Genomic DNA, 23,256 nt, shown 5'->3' on the forward strand with positions numbered 1-23,256 from the left:
TTCCAAGCACTTCGGCCGGATAATAAATTTGTTAGGTTAGAACTTTGGGGCGAACGTGGCTGGTAGTACAACAAAAAAAAGGGGGCGGGGGAAGGAAACTGAACTGAGCTCTGCGCCAGTTACTCAGCACTAACATCATTCTAAACCGATGTTCTGACTTTGCAACCTGTAGCTGGAGGTAGCTCCCAACAGCCGTACCTCAGCATTGCGGAGTCACTTGGTTTCAACTCTGCAGGTTTGCAGAAAAGAACAAGGACACGTCCCGGCACTGCAAACGCTTCCCGAGCACTGCAAACGCTTCCCGAGCTCCCGTTCCTGCACGTGAGGAGGGAGCTCCGCCCACAGCCCGTCACAAAAATGGCGGAGGCGGCGCTAGGACCGCGCGGGCGCCACGGCGCGCCGGGTAGGAGGCGAGTCCCAAAAACTTCTGTCCCGCCCCCTTGGCCTCGCCTGCTTTTATTGGACAAGAGCGATGTCAATCTCGGGCCTCCGCCTATCGCCAACGCTCATCTTCTGGTCCCGCCTCCCGCAGCCGGGCGCCACTTCTTGGGACGTTGACGTCTGGAAGCGGCGTTTGGAGCCTGGCGCTCCTGAGTTCTTTGGCAGCCCGGCCGGCAGCCCCCCCGGTGCCGTCGAGCTGGAAGTGGAGCACTTGTACGAGCGGAGCCCGAAGCAGCAGGAGCGGCGGCCGCTCGACCCCTCGCCGCCGCCGATGGAGGCGAGCCTGACTTGCGCCGTGTGCCTGTCGCTGTTGGAGGAGCCGGTGACGCTGCCGCTGTGCTCGCACAACTTCTGCCGGGGCTGCGTGCTGGAGTGCCTGGCCTCGGCCGAGGCCGCCCGCCTGCAGCAGCTGCAGCGGAACCCGGGTCGGGCCCGTCTCGGCCGCGGGGCGCCGGGGCCGGGCCCGGGCCCGTCCTGCGCCCGGGTGCCTTGTCCTCTGTGCAGGAAGCTGTGCCTGCTGCCCCGCGGCGGCGTGGCCGCCCTGCCCGTCAACACCACCCTGGCCGAGGTGGTCAAGCTCTACCGGTCCGGCGCGGCGGGCGCCGCCACGGCCGGGGAGGCGGCGCTGGGGTCGAAGCCGGGATCTGACCCGCTCTCCCTGCAGGCGTTCGGGGGAAGCTGCCAGAAACATCCGAGCCGGCCGGTGCAGCTCTACTGCCGCATGTGCCGGCAGGCGGGGTGCGGGCAGTGCGTCTCCGAGGAGCACCAGGGCATCTTCCACTCTGTCAACCTCATAGACACGGTGTACCAGGAAGAAAAAGTAAGTGCGGCGCTTCTCCTCCGCTCTGGGGCCTGGCTGGGAGGTTGGGCTGTCCCCCACCGGGCGCGGGTTGTTGTTACTCAGAAACACGGGAAAAGCCGGGCGTGCTGGGCAGGAGAGGGGCTTGTGCTGCTTTGGGGCAGTAAGGAGTTGTTGGTGACCCGCCGGGTTGTGCCTTTCCCGGCTGCCGTCAGACGGCATCCAACGCACGCAGGGGACCAGGCAGTATTACAGGAGCAACAGATCTGAACCCAATTTACCAAAGGACCTGCAGAGTTATTTTGGAGTGATGTTGGAGTTTTTTTTTTGATTCGGGGGGGAGGAGTGTTGATGTTTGGGTCGGTTATTGTTTTTCCAAGTGCAGGAAGATCCAACAACTCCAAAAAAAACACCCACAGGTGTTTTGTTTATAGGCTCTCTAGCTGTGATAGGTAATTTGGGTCACAGATAATTGCATATTTAGGGATAGATAGTTTGGGTGAGTAATAATAAATGTATAAGCAACATGCTCTACAGTTTGCATAAGAAGGGAGCTGCCTGCCATAATGGTTGGTTGCCTGGTTGTAGAAGTTGTGATTTTTAACAAAATAGGGACTGTTTAGGTAGAATGAGCTTTCCATGCCCTGTGCAAGTTGAGATGCAGGGTGGCAGTTCTGTTGTGCAGTAATTGAAACAACTACGGGGCAGTGATGAGAAGTACAAGTATAAAAGTTTAAATACAGCACTGACTATTATTTAAGACAAAAGTTGCTTTTACACTGATTTTCCTCCTGCCTTTCACATTACCAATTGTATATCACAAGTGGGAACCAGGGAAAAGCAGACTTTTCACTAAACATATTTAGTAAATAATGTAAAGTAGTGATTCTGTAAAAATGGAGCAATTCTGAGAAATAAAGGAGGAAGACTCAGTGATAATATTAGTTTAACCTCAAAATGAAACGTATTGATTATGAACAGCTTTCTGCTTTAGCAACATGAGGCATAAAAAGAAAAAGTGAGTATCACACAGCTTTTTGCTAAACTGGAATAATACCATTAAAACTCATATTGTGATAAATGTATGGGAGTGGAGGGGTTAAAAAAGCCTGAGAAAAATAATGTTATAGCTATAAACTAGTCACTCTTTCAGTATGCACTGTAGGTGAGCCTAAGAACATTACTTTGGGAAACAGCAGAAGAAGGTTTGTGTACTGATCCAGGGAAGATTTAAATGTTATTAAGTGATGTTTTGAATCACAAGCTTTTTTATTATATTGTTCAGAATATCACAGAATTGATAGGGTTGTAAGGAACCTCTGGAGATCATCCAGTCCAAACCCCCGCCAAGGCAGGGTCACCTGGAGCAGGTGACACAGAATTGTGACTAGGTGGGGTTTGAATGTCTCTGGAGAGAGAGACTCCACCACCTCCTTAGGCAGTCTGTTGCAGTGCTCTGCCACCCTCATTGTAAAGACATTCTTCCTCGTGTTGAGGTGAAACTTCTTGTGGTTTAGTTTATGGCCACTGTTCCTGTCTTTTCAGTGGGCACCACTGAAAAGGGTCTGGCACCCTCCTTTTGGCACCTGCCTTTGAGATACTTGTTCTCCAGACTAAACCGGCCCAGCTCCTACAGTCTCTCCTCATAAAGCAGATGCTCCAGACTCCTGGTCATCCTTGTGGTCATCCACTGGACCCTCTCCAGTAGCTCTTTGTTTGTCTTGATCTGATTCTAGATAAGCACTGAAAGTACCTATGTTATGGAATGGATAAAGTTGTAATAAATGTTTCAATTCTCTTGCAGTTAACCTTCTTTAGCACTCTGAAACAAATGAGGACAATGAATGAGAAGCTGGTGAATGAGATCTCAAAACCGAATGATGCAGATGTGAGTTACAAATGCTGGATGTTCTCTGTGTGTCTTTGATTCTCTTCTCGTGGTAGTTTATTCACAACCTGGAGCATACAGGTGCTCCTTGTGGCATAGATGTGCTCTGAGCTTACTTAGAGAAGTGACTGTGTGTGGACATTGCTATTGCATTTACATCTGTTCTTGTGCTTCTAGATGACATTGAAAAATGATGTGGAGATAATTGAGCTGAAATTTGGAGAAATTTTCAAAACTCTAGAAGTGAAAAAACAGCAATTACTAGAAGATGCTGGAAATCAAAGAAGTAAAAAAGAGAAGGAATTTCAGATTTGGAAGAAAATGAAAGAAACTCACAAGAAGACCATTGATAATTTTTTGAAGGATTGTGAAAAGCTTGTCCATGAGTGTGATCCTCAGTGTTTCCTGGAGGTGATGGCATTTTGGTTTTGATAGCATTTGTCTAAAGAACTCAAATAGAGCCTGCTGTATTGTAGATAAGATTATAATCAATCAGGAAAAAGAAAGTCAGCAAATGAAAAATATAGATTAAAATTACTTAACACTTCATACTATTTGTAACAATGTTTTTCATTTTTAGAAAAGTTTGAAAAAGTTTTATATGCTGCTTATCAGTGATTTTTAGTCTTTGCTTTCCTAAGAAGCTGCGTATTGCTGATTTCTGCAATATTTTGATTTCTATGGTGCCTCCAGATAAATGGGGCATTAAGAAAGTATAGAGTTTGACTAAGTGTGTGGTCAAGGACTTGTAAAGGAAAATGTAACTTTTACTTGAAGTAAAAGTAACTCTCACTTTTGGAAAAAATACTGTGATTCCAGTGATTATTATGTCACTAATCACTGCCACAGCTCTCTTTCTCAGCTTACTCCTTTTCTTCCTGTTGTTCCTCCTCCGCCTCTTTTCTTGTTATTCCCCATCCTGTTCTCATCTTCTTTCTCCTATGTCTCCTGGTTTGCTTCATATTCTGCCTGTTTCTTCTGTTTCTCTTTTGCTTTCTGTTCTTCCTCCACTTTTGCCTTTGGTTCTTTCTTGACTTCCTCATCTTTTTCCTCCCATTCCTCCTGTTAATCTATTTCCTCTTTCTGCTGTTTGTTTTCTTTCACTTTCACTTAGCACCTCCCTACCTGCCCTCCGTAACAGTGCGTTGGGTTTTTTGGTGTAAAGACCCAGTACAGTGAGATCACCAAGTTTTATAGGGAAGCAGCTCTAATCCTGTCAGGTCTTTTCATTACATGTTCTTTGGGAAGTCTCATGTGACCAGAAGAAGTGCACTGCACTTCTTGCCACCATGATCTGCCTGATTTAAAACTAGAAAACAGCATTTTTAGTAGTATAATAGCATATTGAGAGCACATAGCAGAGCCTTTCCAAGAAATACAAAATAGTCCTTCATTTGAATGTTTACAAGTATTTGAACTTCTGAAACTGATCAGGTGACAATATTGGCCATAATTTGAATGTCTTCATTTGGCTCTGAAGGAGTTTTTTTTGTATTATCACAAAATATTACAAGATAAACAATTGTGATAGACATACTTGTTTAGGTTGGGTTTTTTATGTCTGGTTGGTTTTTTAATGTTATCAGCATTATTTTCTATAGTTCTGTGAAATAAAGACAGATACTTTAGTCTCTGAAGTATTTTGATAAAGCAATAATTTCCTGGTAGTTGGAGAAATGCTCATGTCTTACAAATTCTCATTTTATTTATAGGTTGCCTGTGGCTTGAATTCAAGGTATATTTTTTCATGTTTTGTTAGTTCTCTAGTTTTCTTTTAGATTTTTAAGATTAAAAACTAAAAAAATAGCTATATTTGATATCTTAAGCAATTTTAAATGAACATAATATTGAGTAATTAAGAGATTATAATACTTTCAGATTTTTGGATGCCCAATATTGCAAATTTTAGGGAATGTGTCAAGAATTTGAGTGATGTACTATCTGAGATTAGAGATAATCAAGCTTTTGAATTATCTCCCTAATAAAAAGCAAATATAGAAATTCATTAATACTTGGGGATTAGATATTTTCAGATATCTTATTTGAACTCAGGAACACTGTGAAGCATGCTTGGAACTTACAGAAATCTTTCCGTATAAGAGAGTGTGTGGAGATTGTGCAATACCTTTGGTTTTGTGTTGGTAGTGCACATACCCTGTAATGTCTTCTAAGAGAAGAAACTACATTTCTGAGAACCTTTTAATCCCTATTTAAGGAAGAATATTGGAAATGGTGTTCTTTAAAATGCATTGTGTTTCAGACTAAAATTAACAATGCTCTCTGAAAAAGGAGTATAATTCAGATTCAGGCAGTGTACACTAAAGAGAGTGGAGGGTGTAACTTTTTGCTGACCTACCAGCATTACTTCTTGCACTTTTCATTGATTATGAAACCTAATTCCAGTGAACAAGTTCTAAGAAAAAAAAAACTAGAGAACTTGAAATTTTTTTTATGTGAGGCAGGTATAATTTAGCTAGCATGTAAGCATGAAGAAAAATGTTCAAATTGCATTTTTGCAACATTAGTTTTTTTTTTCTTTTCCAGAATGAAAACTCAGCTTGATGTGATGAATATAGCATCCAACTGGGAAAAACCACCAGTGTATATACCAAAGAAGATAGATATCAAGTCTGTGGTTAATGAAATCTTAGCATTGGAGTTAACACCTGTTGATGCAGGTATTGTTCAAGGTCAGGAAGAGGGACTTAATTAAGACAAGATTTGGGAAGTCTAGAAATCTGGAACTTGGGGATCCAATTGCTGATAAACAACCTGCATGGCAAACACATGCAAGAAAGCATCTGAGCAAATGAAATGGATGCTAAATTCATGAGGGGTTTTTAAATGGGTGTTATGAATGTACTTTCTGTAGCAGGTTCCTAGTCTGTGTGTTTGCAGCCTGCAGTACTTTGGACACCCAGCCAGCAGCGCCGCTGTCAGGAGCGTGTTGCTGAACTAGCCAGGCGTTTGTTGTGGTGTCATGCCAATGTTGGCTATGCTCACATTAGGTGCCTTTGCCTCCTAGGAGTAGGTGTTATGTTTTCTGTAAGGCTAGGCATTTCCAACATTTAAAAAATGTATTAGACAGGCTTCTTGCTGTATATCACAGAAAATTCAGTGAGGACTGGGGTCTCACTTAGGGCACTATGTTTTTATTCTTAAATGGAATCCATTTAGGTGCATAGGAATATTTCAGTGTTTTCTATATTTAATATATTGTTCATCACTATCCTTGTGTTTTTTTTCTAATAGAGCTACCTTATGAAGGAAATGAGAGCTCAACTCTATTTAAAGATACCTTAAAGCAATGGCAGGACCAGAAGAATATACCCAACACATTTCTTGTAAGTTATTGGCTATGTGTTCTTCAGCATGGTACTATTTTGTCTGTTTTGGCTTATCAAATGAAATATGTCTGCTGCAAAATATTTTTCAGCCTGTAACAGGACAGGATGAAGCAGACGGTAGCCGGATCCCTACTCGCTTTATGTCAATATCAGAAATGTCAGCATTTCAAAATATGAGCCATGAGGTATGATTGAACATCAGTTGTAAGTATGGCTGAGTTACTATTTGTTGTGATGTAACTTTCTAAATAAGCTTTTAACATGTTTTTCAGTTTCCTCAGTAGAAAGTTACCATTGCAATTCTGGAATGAAATCTTACTAGGTATTAAAGATGTCAGAATTGTACCTTTTTTTTGCCTTTAGAAAGCTGAAACTTAATCTTACTACTGACTTCAAATACTTACTTTTATATTTAATGTGGCTTTTTGAGTCACATCTGTAGCTTTCTAATCCAAATAAACTTCTCTAGTGTCTATTTGAAGAGGCAGTTATCTGCCTGTATTCTGTTTCCTAAAGAATAGAGTTCCATCTTGTAAGAACAGATAATCATTTGACATGAAACTGGATTCAATCTCTTTTTTGTTTCATTTCAAATGATGCAGTTATGCAACTAGATTTTTAATTTATTTTTTTTTACTTACTAGCAGCTCCATGTGGGTGGCTCAGTATTGTTCTGCAGAGAATGATTCCAGTTACAGTTAGTGAAACATGGCTGGCAGTGAATCACATTATGCATGTTGTGATAATACCAGTGGCAGATGAGTGCGTTTAAAAGTTGCTTAGGTCCTTTAAATATAGAAAATTTTTTTCTGCATTTTTTTTGAAAATACCTATTTTCTATTGCTATTAAGAATGCAATTATATATAATAACAAAAGAATAAAACCCCCACCATCTAACTTAATTTCAGATGGCTATTTTTCATGAGAATTTGATTGAGAATTTGTTGCTTAATATCTAAGTGAGTGTTTTTATATACTTTTGGTTTTGATAGTGACTTTAAATACAGTTTTCTGTAGTCTTCTCTTTCAAAACCTACTTTGTAATCAGGATTCTACGTGTATCTTGTTCAATTGTCTTTAAAGCACTTTTTTCTGTAAGGACTTGTGTCCTGTTGCCTTCCAGTAGCAATGGAAAAATACATTAGAATTCTCTAGAATATAGGAAAACTTTTCACTTTTCTTCAGTCTTAGTCATACATGAGTTTTATAACCTCTGAATCAACAAATACCATGTTGGATAATGCAATTTTTTTTTTTTTTCTGTAATTCTAGGAGCTACGTTACAAATACTATATGGAACTTCAGAAGCTCACCAATGTGTTTAAGACTCAAAAATTCCCTGCAAACAGAAAGTATAAATTTGTAACTGCTGAAGCCTTCAAGGATAAGTCCTCAGGAACTTCTTTTGTATCTTCACCTACCAAAGCAAATAAGACAGATAAAATAAAAATGGGAGCCCTGCAAAGAGGAGGTGGCTTTGACAAAGGAAATTCTTCTGGAAGCACTGCTCACAGCATCCTATCCACAAGTAATGGTGGCTTAAAATTATTTCATGAGGGAAGTGGCCAGGAAGCATCTGGTGTAGCCTTGTCAGAAGCCTCTCCAGACTTGTTAACTAAAGAAAAATGGCCAAGACAGGCATCAGCAGGTACTGTTTCCAAGGAAATGAATGCAAATTCTGGCACTTTATTGGACTTAAAACCAGCAGCAACTGTGGCTGTTACTGTTTCAACTTCAGAATCTGTAGATGTTTCAGCAGAGAGACCTTCAGGTGTACCTTTTACTTTCAGTGCATCTAACAACTCATTACGAAGAATTAGTAAAGAGAGAGGTACATTTTCCTTTAAAAAGCAAGACAAGAGATGTACTTTCCCTCAGTTTTATTTAGGGAAATGTGATAAGCTGGATAAAACCAATAACCAGGATAAATATGGTCCTGAAGCCAAAAATGTAGTTTGTGATGCTCCAACAAGTCCTAATTTAGTCTCACCAGAAAGTGAGAAACCACACTTGTTGTTTCCCTTTGGCAATTCAGAAAGAGATTGGTTTGCAGGATTGGAAGCTAGCAATTCATGTAAGGTGTTACCATCATCCTCATTTTTCACCCAATCTGAGAAGCCATCTGACAAAACATTATCTCACATGAGGGAAAAAACACCTAGTGCAAAGGAACCTGGAGGATGTGGTACACAGAAACCATCTGTCTTAAGGGAGCAAAAACCTCACACCTCAGAATCCAGCACAACTGTAGCTTGTGGGACTTCAGACACCAGCACCGGAGCTGGGGTGAATGACATCTCCAAGACCCCTCTTCTCACCAATAATTGTGTGTTTCCTTTCAAAAGTAACTTTCCATTGCCTTCATCAGTATTTTCATTTGGAGGCATTCTCAGAAATACCTCTGATTTGCTGACTTCTTCTGTGTTTTTTTCTGGAAACAGAACAGAAAAAATTGATAAGGACAAGATGAAATCTGACAAAACACCTCTAAATCTAGGGAAACCTGTAACTTCAGAGTGTGCAGAGCCTGCGTCTCTTCAGAGTCATCCAAAATGTGAAGGCTCATGTTTGCCTATGAACTCATCTGAAAACACTGAAAGTGCAGAAAGGCTTGGTGATGGTAACACTCCTTGTCAGCCTTTATGTTCAGGAGCCCTTCCTGTTGAATATGAAAATGCATCTTCCACTCAACTTCCTGAAGCAACCCAACAACAAAAAATGGTAAAGGATGAAGAAGCTGTTGCTGAAAACAACTGTGTGTGCCCTAGAAAGGAGGATGAACCTGAGCCTGAACAGTTTCAGAGCACAGCTTGTTCTGTTCCTGGCACGTGTAATGATCCATCTTTAGGAGGTTCTGTGCTTGCAGTAAGTGAGACAGGAGAAATGCTAAGAGACAGCACTTCTGACACTTAAGAGCTAAGTCAAACATCTGTCTCTACTGATACAGCCATGCATCAGAATATTTTTCTGTTGCTGAAGACAAAATGTCAGGTAGAACAAAATCCGATGTGAAGAGAGACTGAAAAGAAAATAAGCTGGAATGAAATAAATGTTACTTAACACATTAAAAGGTGGGCATAGTTGTGATTTTACAGCTGTTCTACCCACTTCTCACCAATCAAGGTATATCTGTGTCAGAAACGTTACTGCTTATGAGCAGTACAATGCAATGAAGTGACTTTTATAGTATAGTCATTATCTCAAGAAACAACCAAAAATGTCATGTCCTGCTCAAGACCAAAGCATAGCCATAGATGCTGCATCTTGAAGAATGCAAACCTTCTGGGGTATGTTTGGGGGATGGGGAGCTGAGGTGTCCCAGAAGGTGAGCTGGGGGAAGCCTCAGTGGCAGGAGGCAGTTAATTGCTGTCTCTGTGCAGCACACTTGCACTTAAATGGGTAAGAGAACAGCCAAGAGCATTCACCTCACAGGCAGGGAGGGAGGAGAGCCACAAAAATAAAGGATATTGAAGGTGTTACTAAAAATTGTTTTACTTATCTCCCCTTGGCTGTTCCTTTTTCTGTGATGTGTTTAATGTATGTTGAAGGTGTAAGTTCAAGTGTAATTTCAATAATTTCTCTTGTGCTTTTGAAATGGAAGCATCATATCAGTGTTCTTGTTACACATTGCAGAAGGGTGTTGGCTACACTTCTGAAGTGCTGCTTTCAGGAAAAAGAAACATCACAATTGAATTTCAGCTCTTTTTGGCAACAGTTTGGGGATACTTGGACAGATTAACTTGCTGGTTTATTGAAAGCTTTTGGAGAACCTAGCTTTTAAACCACAAAAACTTTATTTTGACATCTGTGTGTAATAATAAGAAAAAAGGAAAACAGCATTTCTTACTGTATATTAATGATTTGGAATTCATGGAGTTTTTTGTCTGAAAATCAATCAATCAAAAGTAAGGATAAAAAGACCACCTTTTCTACTTTGCTGGCTATCTTGTTGCATCCAAGAGATAACTGCTTTAGTTATTGGAATCACAGACAGAAGCACTGTTTCAGAATAAAGGTCTATTTTGTTTACTGTTCATGCTTCAGCAAAAGCTGCTGCTAGGCTTTAAAGAAATTAATTGTGTATTAGATAGATATGTCAACTGGCAGTATTAAATCAAAATGCAGAATGTTTAATATTACTTCAGAAATTTTCACTGGCAACTAGAAAAATCAATCTCAATCTGCAAATTACCTCTGTAACTCTGTAAGAAAAATATTACTTAAATTCAAATCTCTTCAGTGTTTACTAATATACTTACTGTGACATAAAACTTAGAGAAACCATTCTTTCAGGAAATTTTGACCTAATTTCATTTGTGTTCAGTTCTTGGCCTCAATTTTTCTGTGGCAGTGCATTCCTTTATTAAATGTGCTTAAAATTATTAAATATTTCTGCTATTTATCACAATAATACAACTTTTCTGTCTGCATTATAATAAGAAAGGTGGTGAAAATTCTCTTTATGCTTAGTCTTTTAGTTCTTGATGTTCATCTCTTAAATCTTACTGTATTTCAATTTCTCCTAAGATTGTTTTTCTGCTGTTATCTCTAGACATTCTTGTCACGTTCTGCATGTGTAAGAGAGAAATGTTAATTCAAATCACTGGAAGACAAATGCTCAGCAAGATGATAATGGCAGTGTCACAGGTAGCAGTTGGTCTCACTCTAAGAAAAGCAAGAGAAATTGAACAATTTTAGAGTCAGATGAGGCCACCTGTAAAATTCAGTGCCAGAAAGTTGCAGAAAATGTTTTCTTCTACACTGACAAAAAAATTCCTAATGAGCTAGGGTTAATCAGAAACTATAAAAAGTTTCTGAAGCTTAACATATTTTCAACCTGTCTTCTGTTAATTTCTGTTATTTCATGAGAGTTTGATAAAGTCCTTCTTTTGAGAGTTTGAGGAAGTCTATGTTCCATGCAGATACTTTGTCTCTTAGTGAAAAGACACTCATAAAGCAAATACTTCTATATACTACTTTGAAAGTAAAAGTTGTGGGTGTGGGGGTTTGCTCCAGTGCTGGGGCTGCTTTTCAAGCATTGCTGTCCAAGTGCCTTCCAGCGCAGCATTCAGGTTTTACAGGGCAGATCTGATTCACATAGAAACAAACAAGATCCTTGCCCACTCCCTGGGCCATACTATGCTGACCCAGAAGGGAGCCCTTCCCCTGTTCCCTGAAGATGCTGTGAGGTGCAGAATAACCTCTGGGTCTTAGGCTTGCCTCCTCCTGACTACTGTAAAAATTAACCCTTTCCTGGATGGAAGCAGGACAATCAGTGATCTTGGGCGAACCAGAGCTAATTCAAAGAAATGGGATTCAGAGTTGTCCCTAATGCATATTTGGCTTTTTATCCATAGAGAATAACTTATACCACTGTCTTGGTCATCATTATAAAATTCTGTGTAGCAGTGAGGACTGATGTCAAAGCCTCACTTTCCTAGGTTATCTAAACTTAGGTATGTATGTATATTTTTTTCAGATTACAGGTAAACAAAGAGGCAGTGTTAAAGTGAAGCATTTGTCTGAAAATACTACTGAGAAATTTGCCCTTGCTGGGAAAAAAACCCAAAACCAGACAAAGATTAAAAAAAAAAACCAAAAAAAAAAAAAAAAACAACAAACCAAAAACAGAAAAAAAACCCAAAGCACCAAGGAAATAGCATATTTTTCTAAACTCAGTAATTTGTTTTACACAATTCTGTATCTTTCTGATTCCTTAAAATACAGGGGATAAAAAATAAAGCAATTCTACATGTGGTTGAAAAATTTTATTCATCAAGCTTTGTGATATTGTTATGAAGCTCTCTATGTATTTCAGATTTTGTAAACTAAATCTGCAGGCCAGTTTGAAAGCTTTTTTAGTGGTTCATGACTACTTGATGATTTAATAGAAACCTTGGAAAGCAATTAAAACAGTTTATTTTATTATAATAGCTAAAGTACTTGTTGAACATGCTTCACAAATGAGCTGCAAGTTTCTAGTGCTGTCCTACTGAGGCTAATCTCTCCAGCTGTCAGAAATGTGATGTTTGTTCAATATATGTCTGAGAGCTATAATAACATATAATAATATATATGTCACTGCCTGGATAAAAGGTGCAACTGAAAGATCAAGTACAACTATTTGGTTTTGTAACTATTGAAAAAAAATAAAATTTATTAAAAACAATTGTTTAGTTGACACTAGAGCTGCTTAAATGTCAATATTTAAAGGTTAACTTTCTAAAGCAAACTTTGCATTATTTTGTATTTTTGGTTTGTTTGTTATTTTATTATTGGTTATTAACTAAAGCTTTATTCTGAAATTGTATTTGATAACTCAGATCTAGTAACTTTCTAACATAAAAACTGATGATCTGTATGGTAAGACTGTTAAGTACTGGTGCTTTGGTTAGTTTTCGTTCTTCAGGTAACATACTTCAGTTTCCCTTCATAGTTTTCTTCCAGCTGTTTAAATGGCAGTAGAACATTCTTATTTGGACCATCACAGTTCACTTAGACTTGTTTTGGTTTAATAAAAACAAAGGAGCATTGTTTCCTTTTAAGTTTCTTTACAAGTGAAGTATATATTGTGTTCTAAAAAATTTATTACACCCAATAGATTTAATAAGCAGTGAAAAATCCTTGAGTGCATAGTAAGCGTGTTTAACCTGAAGAAAGAAATAAATCATTCATCATTTACCCTGAAGAAAGAAAAAATCAAATAGATATGCACTGGAACTGTTTCATTGTTAATAAACCCTGGTCTGTAGGTAGAGTAAGGATGAAGAGAGCATTTGGCATGACCTCAAATACTGACACAGTAGTTCCCTGGGATCACTGCAGAGAAGCTATAAGCTTAAACTAATAATGCTGCAGAGGCTCATGTTTCTGTAATTATATTGAGCATATAAGACTCATAAGTAGTATTAGAAAAGATAATTTATTAATATTATATTGAGAACATGGTATCAACTGTTTGAATAACCTGTTGCAAAGCTAAACTGGAACACTGCTGACAAATTTGCTAGCTAAATTGAGCAGGAGATTGTGTGAGCTTTCTATCAATGATGAAGACCCTATGTTTTGCAAAAAGTACCCCTAATTACTGAAAAGTAACTTAATAAACTCAGTTCCTCGTAATTAAGAATGCCATGTGGGTTTTTTTTTTTTTAATGCAGGCAATATTTTGTTGAAATACTGGAAATATAGAAGATTTTGGACTGGAAAGGATGTTAAGGGCCATGTAGTCAGTCACCTGGGTTGGTGCAGTCTAAGGCACAAATCCAGGCTGAGCAAAAAATGGATTGAGCCCTGCAGAGAAGCACTTGGGGGGTGATGGTTGATGAAAAACTCGACACAAGCCAGCAATGTTCATTCACAGCCCAGAAAGCCAACAGAATCCTGGGCTGCATCAAGAGACCTGTAGCCAGCAGGTCAAGGGAGCTGATTCTCCTCTTCAACTCTGCTCTTGTGACTCCCCACCTACAGTAGAACATCCAGCTCTGGTATCCCCAATAGGAGAAGGACATGGAAGTGTTGGAGTAAATCCAAAGAAGGGCCATGAAGTTGTTAAGTGGAGTGGATCACCTGCCCTCTAAAGACAGGCTGAGAAAGTTGGGTCTGCTCAGCCTAGAGAAGAGACAGTCGTGTGGAGACCCCACAGCAACCTTCCAGTATCTGAAGGAGGCCCACAGGGGGAAGCTGGAGAGGGACACTGTCAGGAAATGCAGTCATGGGACCAGGGGAATGGCTTCAAACTGCAATAGTTGGTCTTGATTAGGGAGAAATGCATTACTGTGAGGGTGGTGAAGCACTGGAACAGGATGTCCAAAGAAGTGGAGGATGCCCAGTCCCTTGAAAGTCTTCAAGGTTGGATGGGACTTTGAGCAACCTGGTCTAGTGGGAAGTGTCCCTGCTTATGGCAGGGGGTTGAAAAAAGATAATCTTTTAGGTCCCTTTCAAGCCAGGCCATTACAGAATTCTATAGTCTCAACTCCCCTGCTGTGGGCACGGACATCTTTCACTAGGCCAGTTCAAGGGGTGTCTCTCAGGGCTCTGCCTTGGGACTGGGGCTTGACAGTGCCTTTAGCAACAACACCCAGGGGCACTGAGCACCCCCACATTTGCAGGGGACAGGAGCTGAGCAGGGCAGGGACACCATGGAATGAAGGCATCATCCAGAGGCACCTGGACAAGCTTAAGAAGTGGAACGAGAACCTCATGAGGTTCCACAAGGCCAGGTGCCAAGTGCTGCACCTGGGTCGGTGCAATCCCTGAGTCACAGATTTTTCCAGATCAGAAGAGACTTCTAAGTCCCTCATTTTAGTGCTCCCACCATCTCCAGAACCAGCACTTGGTTGGCCCTTGGGGCTTTCCCGTGCCCTTGCCCACTTCCAGGAGTGCTGGCCAGAGGGGAGCACACACAGCCTGTGCCTCCTCCACAGCCCTTGTGGGCAGCATGTCCAGCCGCTGTGCATGGGCTCCACTGGGGAACGTCTTTCCAGAACAAAGAAATCAACAGCTGTGGCAATTATAGCAATCTATACTTCTGTGATGCCTTGGCCAATTTTTCCTGACTTCTACCATTGTGTAATAAGAATTTCTTCTGGTGTTAAAGCTAGGTCTGAAGAGGAGTCATATTTTCAGTGTAGTGTTCCAAACAAAAACATGTGAGGACTTTTTGCTCCATCCTGGGTCACTGAACAATACAGAATTTAATATAAGTAGCCCAAAGGATAGGGTTATTTTCAGCCTGGAGCATGCCAGTGTTCCATCCATATAGTTATGTACCAATATAAGCATCAGTACAGCTACATTTACACTTGCAGCTGATGAGCAGCAGAGGGAGGAAGAGCTGCAATCTATAAGCTGTTTAGTTTTCCCTGTTCAGTCTAACATTGTAAGTATGATCTACTTTGTTGGTATTTTCTGTTTTCTCCTTCTTTTCTTTGAAATCTGACAGTAAATTGGAGATTTCTTCTTTCCTCTCAGCATGTTCCCACTATCTCTTTACTGTAGTAACAATCCAAAAAAAATAGAATACAATACATTGTATTAGTTTTCTAGATTTAATATAGCTATACAACCTTGGAAACCTCTTCAAAATAGCAACAAGAACTAGTGCTGAATCCACAGGTCAAAGTGTGATGTTATGTCACTAAGAAACACAATTTTTATTTCCATTTGTCTCACAGCCATTGGGCAGCAGATTAATAGTATGTAAATGGCCTGCTATGGACCAAAGAGTTTTCATCATTTATGTAGTTTGTGTCCAACTCCTTGCCCTGTGCAGGACACTCCATGAATCACACCATGTGCCTGAGAGCATTGTCCAGATGCTTCTGTACTCAGACAAGGCTTGGTGCTGTGACTCCTTCCCTGAGAAGCCTGTTCCAGTGCCCAGCCACTTCCAGCTGTGGAACCTTTTTCTGATATCCAGCCTAAACTTAGGTATGTGTGTATATCAGTCAGCTGCCCTGACTCAGCTTCCTGGCGTTTCCTTGAATCCTGTCCCTGGTCACCACAGAGAAGACATCAGTGCCTGCCCCTTCACAAGGAAGTTGAATGCTGCAATGGGGTCTCCCCTCAATCTCCTCTCCTCCAGGCTGAACAGACCAAGTGATCTCAGTTTCTCAGTTACTCCACATACAGCTTTCCTTCCAGACCCTTCAACGTCTTGTTCCATCCTCTGACTTTCTCTAATGGCCTAATGTCATTTTTATATTGTGGCACCCAAAACTGCACACAGTGCTCAAGGTGAGGCTGTACAGAGCAGGACAATCCCCTCCCTTGCCTGGCTGGTGATGCTGTGCCTGGTGCACCCCAGGACAGCGATGGCCTCCTGGCTGCCAGGGCACCATGACTCAGGTTCAATTTACAATCGACCAGGATCCCCCAGGTCTGTTTCCACAGTGCTGCTCTCCAGGCTCTCATTCCTCAGCAATCACAAAATAGCAATGCATCACCTGCAGCAGGTCCTGCACTCCTTGGCTGCCACTGCTGAGGGGCATTACTGAGCAGCAGAGGCCATCACACCCAGTGGATGCATACCTCAATCAGGGACCTTTTTACACCTTACTGTTCATCCTGTGAAGAATGCATGTTCATCATCATTGCTAGGAATTTAATAGAAAGAGAATGTACTGAGATGTGTGAGCTTGACATAATAAGTACACCCTCAAAAAGCACAATATGGGTCTATTGTGTACTTTAGCATGTTGAAGCATTCTTTCCTCTTCTGCTACTCAGCTGGCCCAACATAATCTACAATATACCTATTGAGAAAAATAACTTCTCACAAGTCTCAGCTGATGCCAAGCTGATGAATTGCTGTTATGCCTAGAAAACTCCTCAGATACAGAATATGCCTCTTTCACAAACTAATTTCATTGAAGTGATCTGAGCTGCACACAAAACTCTTAGTATGGAAACATTACCATTACAGTAGGCAAAGTTTATTAGTATGTTCTTCTCTAATCGTCACAGAGTTAATTCCAGCCCCTCCAAGAAACCACAAAAATATGGACATTTACCTTTATCTATGGATTGTTCTTTCCACAGCTGAAACCAGACATTTCTGCAGTACATTTCACAGAATTACTTTGGCATGTTTCCAGGAAAACCTTTACCTTATTTATTCCAGACCGAAAATTGTGTTTATTTTGGTTGTCAATGCATAGCTTTTTCAATTGTTTCCACTTTTTTTCCCTATTCATCTTTTATCCTTTTCTGATTTTGTTCAAGGATTTTGCTTTTGAATTCTATTGATTGATCAAATTACATATTAATTATTTATGCAATTTTAGCTGAGAAATGCTAAATGTCTTCCATAAATTCCAAGTTCATTGCTTTATAAACCTGATTTATGTTTTCCATTTTCTCTCACATAAGATATTTACAAAACAAATCATAGTAAGTGCATATAGCACCAGCAGTAACCCAGTGGTAATGAAACATATCAAAACACCATGAAGAAAACATGTCCAAGGATGAAATTATATTAAGGCTTTGAGAACTCTTGATTTTTGAGTAAAAGGATACAAATGTACTTTACCAGACAAGTAGGTTAATAAAAAACCCACACAAAGCAGCAGAGATAGTAAACTGATTACATCATATATTCAGTCTAAAATACTTTTTCTATTGTGTTTTTCAAAGTTTTATAAACAAATTTATATGTTTTCACTCTGTATCAGCTACTATAAAAATATGACATTTACAACAAACAACCATTTGAAAAGAAAAAGATTAATCACTCATTTGCAAATTAATAATAATAATGATGATACCTAAAACGCTGATTCCCTCGTATGCATTTGCCATTCCTCTGTCCTGTTCCATTTTGTGAGTATTACCCAAGAAGCAAAGTACCCGAAGTTCTACCTACATAATTGTGTAAACAACCTCACCTTTAGGCCTCTATTCCCATAAGAAATGCTCTGAAAAGATGTGAGGGCTGCCAGCTCAGTAAAGGGCCAATACTGACCCTTTGTTATCACTATATCAGACAAGTGTTAATACACAAGCCATTGTTCTATTTGCCCTTGCTTCTTCTACAGTTTAAATAGTTTTTCTGCTTTAGCTCTACTCACAGTTCTGCTGTATCTGAGGCTTGCCTTTTGCAGCTTTCCCTAAAACCCTCTAATTTTCCTTCTAATTTTGTAGATTCTCCCACATGCATCACTAAACAAACACCAGATTGAAGAGATTTATGATGAAGGCTTGTTAACATTTTGAACTGTACTTCTGAGGAAATGTGTGTCTGGATGTATTAAATAACAATCATTCAGATGCCAGTGTACAAGGCAGAACTTAAAAACCAAATTAAACTTACACAGAGAGATCACATGATGAAACACTAGTTCGTGGAACATACACCGTGCAATTTAACAAAAAGTTAAATTTCAAAAAGGCTTAGCAAACTGTCCATATAATCATGTCCAAGTATATCTTTATTCCATCTTTATTCATGCAAGGTACAGGAATAATATTAAGGCTGTGAAATCAAACATTCAGAAATCAAATAATGATGAAGGGAAAGGCTTTGTCATGTAAACCTTATGCAGCCTCTAGGAGACCTTAGCAGTGAGGCAGACGTCCAGTCTGTACAACCATGAGTGAACAAATGTACAGTCTGCTTTCAAAGCTGTTACATTTAGGAACTTGAAAGACTTGTGGAAGGACTGAAGCGTGTACTAGAAAGGCGTTAGCTTCTACTCGACTTAAAACTGACCAAAATTTCAAGTATTTCGTTAAAAACATTTTCAAAGTTACCAAAACAATAGCAAAGTATCAAAACAATGATGTCTACTCTAATAATAGTGAAATACTTAGAGTAAAAGCTCTATATTAAACATTAACAAAAAAAAAAAGAGTTTAGATGAGTTTCCTCAAACCGTTTCAAAGTTTGATACAGACAAAAGAGAATCAGCTTCTTTCCTGGATTTCTGATGGGATATTTTGGGTGAAACTCACTTACTGTCAATAACTGCTCTATTTCCTCTCCAAGAAAATGTATTAGAAAATTCTCTGCAGTTTTATTTTCGCCTTGATTTTCAAAATATACTAATTTTTCTTACAACTTTAAACTGTGAGATTGTCCTTATCATTTCCTTTTTGAAAACAAACTGTAGATGCCATCACTGTCACCTCTCAGTTCATGTAGGATTTTTAGGAGGGGTGATTTATCTCCACATATTACATTTTGTGTATATTTGTAAGGAAAAAATCTTATGAGCTTTATTATTTTATAATTATTTATTATTTTATTTATTATTTTAAGTAACTTTATACATTAAGTCAATGAACTTTGAAAGATGGCAGCTAACTATTCTTAAAAGTTTTGTCACATTATATTTACTAATTTATTTCATAAGGGTTTGAAGTCAATGGATAGCAACAACCCTAAGCATAGTCTCTGACATCTCCTCTGTGCAATTCCCAAAACTGCAAACTCACTCTCACTCTCACCAGTACAAGTGCACAGAAAAATGAAGAGCATCAAACCTGGCTATGCAGAAAACCCTTGGGGCTGGAACCCCTTCATTGCTTGTTGGAATACTGCACCATCCATTCAATTTGTAGAACAAAGGTAAGGAAAGAGTTCTTGGTCAAACACAGCTAAATGTTTTCAAAGGAGAGGTGCTAACTTCTATGGGATCTTGAGGTAACCAACTCTTATGGTTAAAAACTCACAGCAGCATTTCCCAAGGCAAAGCTTTAGATGTTGATGATTCCTGAGAGTCACTCACAAGACTGGTTTCAATTTAGGATTTAAAATGCATACTGCAGGAAAATGCTATGAAAAACAGAGATAAGAATGTTGTATTGGTTTGTTTATATAGATGCTATATATCAACTGATCACAAAATTGTGCAAGATATTCTCATACAGTAAGTACAACTATGTCAAAATAATACCATTTTTATGTTTGCTAATTCCTGAATACAGTGTATTTACATATTGTAGCTGTAATATAATTATTCAATTATATTATATATATAATTATTACGTATTTAATCCATGTATTATATAGCAGTTATTATTCCAGTTCCATATAAAATATATCTAACACCTCTTCTAAACCTGCTTATATCAACACAAACTTTACCTCTCCAGACTGTTTGGATCTGAGAGTGGAAACAAAAGGAATTAAACAGCTTGTAGTTTGGTTTGTTTTGGTTAGATCACCCTTCCTTCTCTCTTATTATATAAAGAAAAACCTGGATTGGTTGGCTCTGTTGGATCCTAATCGTGCCCACCAGCTATGCCTGTATTTCTATCTGTACCACATGTGCAACCATACAGTTAATGCTTTTGCAAAATGTTTTTCAGTAACAGATTTATTGCCTAAATTCTCTGGGTTATAGCCAGGTTTTACCATTGCCCAAATTTCAAAGCAAATAATATATGTACTAGATTGCTCATATGGCATCTTAGAATTTTAGAGTCTTTTGGGGTAGTATTACAAAAATCTCCTCTTTCATCTGCCAGGTTCTTTGGATTTAGTCAGGTTTTGATGACAAAGCCAGAAATTGTATTCCAAACAGTCTGAAAGTGGTGTTTCCAGTAATCCTTTTAGATGAATCATTGTTTCAGTGGCTCTCTCAGTTGTCTCACTCATGCTTTTAACTCTCAAATGTGTACTTGCATCATCATTAAAGGGTGATTGTCTTGGTTCTCTAGGCTGCTTCCTCACAGATCTGCATTCTTTCTCTGACTCAGTGAATATTTTGCATGATTATCAGGGACATTTCACTTTTTAAAGAGAATTCATTAGTTCACTGATCCATCAGTCTGACTCCCTTTTCTAGACTAATACCACCAGGCTCATGTAAGGACCAGAAAATTGCTGTGTGAAGAACCACTGAAATTCAAATGACATCTCATTCATCAACTATGAAATACATTAAGTTAAAATTAATTTTTCCCACTTTGATACAAAAAAAACCAATACAAGGTCCACACCTGATGCTGGAGAATTTAAAGCACGTAAAAACATATCTTTAAATAACTGCATACTTTGCCTCTTTATCTTGATTCTAATCAAGATATCAAACAGGACAGAAAGGAGGTGTGCACATCTTATCATGCACTTTTCATGTTTGATGGCGAGTAGAAATTATCATGTTTTCTCTGAAATATATTTTTAATGATTTTTCATCACCGCCTTCTAAATGTACTCAATTTGCCGCTGCAATTTATTTTTTTCACCAGAAATAATCACCTTTTAAGAAAAAGAAAAAGCTGGATCCTGTCTAAACAGAGATGGTGTTTGACAGCTTGTTTAACTTAAAAAAATTCTGACTGTCAATTTTTCCAATCTGTCAATGCCAAAGTACCAGGATTGTACCCCATCAATGTTTAGTCACTGGCTCTGAAGCTATAATGCCTAGTGAGAGATGGACTTATCAGTACAAGATCAGTACTCTGTCAAAATTCTAATTTTTGCTTTTGACAGAACCAGTGGATTCAATTTTGAGGTCCAAGCTCTAGAAATTGAATCCCAAATGAAGACATATAAGCATTCTCAGTGCTGTCACACAAGCTGTCCTTGCCACTGAAAGGCTCCTTCTTCTCTCACAAGCTTGGAGGCCTACTTTGTGTCATTCCTAAAAGCACCTATTTTTAAAAACAGTTTGCTACATGATTTCTATCTAAAAGGAAATTTTTAATATATAATGCAATAATACATTTCTGTTTGAAGGACACAGACTCTTTAAACACAAGAAAACCCACCTGGTTTTAGTTTTAAGGTGTTAAACATTTGCTATGGTAGAACACGCCCCTCCCAAACTCTAAATGCAGGCAATTGTATTTTCAACCAACATGAATCAGTTCTTTGTCTGATCTCTTTTCATTTCACAACAGGAAGAGAGAAAGGAAAAATTCTGTTATATTTTTACATGGTATACCCTATCATAAAACAAGAAGTAGGTTGCTGTTGCTTGTCTGTGTGTTATTCACCACGTCTGCAATATTTCTGCCACCACCTTTTTCAGCACCTGTCTGTTGGCCAATCAGAAAAAAGCAAAAGGCCTGAAGTCTCTCCAACTCCAGGGAAACTCTTTCCAAAAATATCCCCAAGCTAAGTGTCTCCCTAATAGGAGCTACTGACTGACAAATCTCTCAGCAGTTCATTCTAAATAGCCAGCTGTGTTTTAACTTTTTTTTTTTTTAATTTAGTTCTACTGAAGCTAACAGTGGAAGTAATCAGCTGTTCCATGTTCCTCCTTCAGCATTCATTCCTCTTTCCAGACATATGGATGTCACATTCCTGCACATTTGTCTTTGTTAGTGCTGTGACTCTGGCAGCAATACACAGCTGTCTACCCCTATCTGGCATCAGACATGGTTTTTGGTGGCAGGTGGAGTCTTCCTACAGCAATACATTTGGCATAATCAAAAGACAGCATGCAATAGCTGCTACAAAGGTAAAGCAATGTAAAGTTGTATTATGAAAAAAGGAGAAAGAAGTAAATATTTATTTTCCTACAGATCAGCATCTCACATTTTGTTGAAAGGAGCACGTTCCATTTTCAAAGTTAATCCCCTTGTAAAGAAAGAAGCTTTTATCTGGTATTGAACTTCAGCTCTGTCTGTGCCTGCTCAGATCAAACACATTTCACATGCTAAGAAGGAATCCAAATACATGACTGGCTGTGAATATAAACATGAAAAATATGCACTGTAGGCTTGCAGCTAAAATTGATCTAATAGAGATCATTTTCCTCACGAAGAGGAAAGTCTAAATCTTATCACATACAACATAAAAGGATGACATGTGATGCTATAAAGCATTTTTCTCACTGCCCAGCTATGGGAATTTTATGATATGCATAAGTGCAAGTAGTTCTTATATAAAAGAAAAAATCAGCTCTGTTTGAAATATAATCTTCACAGAGGTGAGGGTAATATCGAATGTGAATAGGACTGCAGCACTTAGAATTAAGCAGTTCTATACTAGAGGGATGAGTAACTTTTCGGATACAGCACAGGTAGTTATAACATATGTAATTAATTTTAAAATAAAAGAATTGGTAATGTCATAATGAATATGAGTAACATGTACAGCATACAAGACAAAATCAACTCAGAGAAGAGTAACACTTAAAGCATTTAAGTTAAACAAAACTGGGCAGAATTAAAACTAAGGTCTTGTATATGGACTTCTTAAAAGAAAATTTTAAGAAAAAGACTAGTGTTAACTCTGCTTTGCAGAGTCAGGACAAAAATTAACTATCTAACATTAACGGGTTGCTTTTCTTCTTTCAAACAGCTTGTTTAAGTTAGAGCATTA

General features: G+C 39.0%; 1 protein-coding gene and 1 long non-coding RNA gene across 7 annotated transcripts in view; one reads left to right on the forward strand and one right to left on the reverse strand.

Moving 5' to 3' along the window:
- The window catches only part of LOC139592332 (uncharacterized), a 54,397-nt gene extending 54,116 nt beyond the window's left edge, over positions 1–281 (reverse strand). For all 3 annotated transcript variants that reach the window (XR_011679967.1, XR_011679968.1, XR_011679966.1), the window contains exon 1: positions 199–281. This is a non-coding gene — a long non-coding RNA (uncharacterized lncRNA). The remainder of the gene's footprint in view (positions 1–198) is intronic.
- A 176-nt stretch (positions 282–457) lies between these two features.
- On the forward strand, positions 458–13,605 carry LOC139592334 (tripartite motif-containing protein 54-like). Of its 4 annotated transcripts, none has more exons than XM_071432024.1 (9): positions 458–1,261; positions 3,045–3,128; positions 3,306–3,539; positions 4,841–4,863; positions 5,673–5,818; positions 6,381–6,472; positions 6,565–6,660; positions 7,749–8,124; positions 8,918–9,086. In XM_071432024.1, exons 1-9 carry the CDS (start codon positions 473–475, stop codon positions 8,944–8,946), a joined length of 1,869 nt encoding a protein of 622 aa, XP_071288125.1. In that variant the 5' UTR covers positions 458–472; the 3' UTR covers positions 8,947–9,086. The 4 variants fall into 4 exon arrangements, with proteins under 4 accessions (XP_071288125.1, XP_071288124.1, XP_071288122.1 ...); XM_071432023.1 differs by having other exon boundaries at positions 7,749–8,802; positions 8,918–9,007; XM_071432021.1 differs by having other exon boundaries at positions 7,749–13,605.
- The last annotated feature ends 9,651 nt before the right edge of the window (positions 13,606–23,256 follow it).

Source organism: Agelaius tricolor, unplaced genomic scaffold, assembly GCF_023055355.1.
Source record: "Agelaius tricolor isolate 1412-34295 unplaced genomic scaffold, bAgeTri1.0.p SCAF_8, whole genome shotgun sequence".
NCBI classification, from domain to species: Eukaryota; Metazoa; Chordata; class Aves; order Passeriformes; family Icteridae; genus Agelaius; species Agelaius tricolor.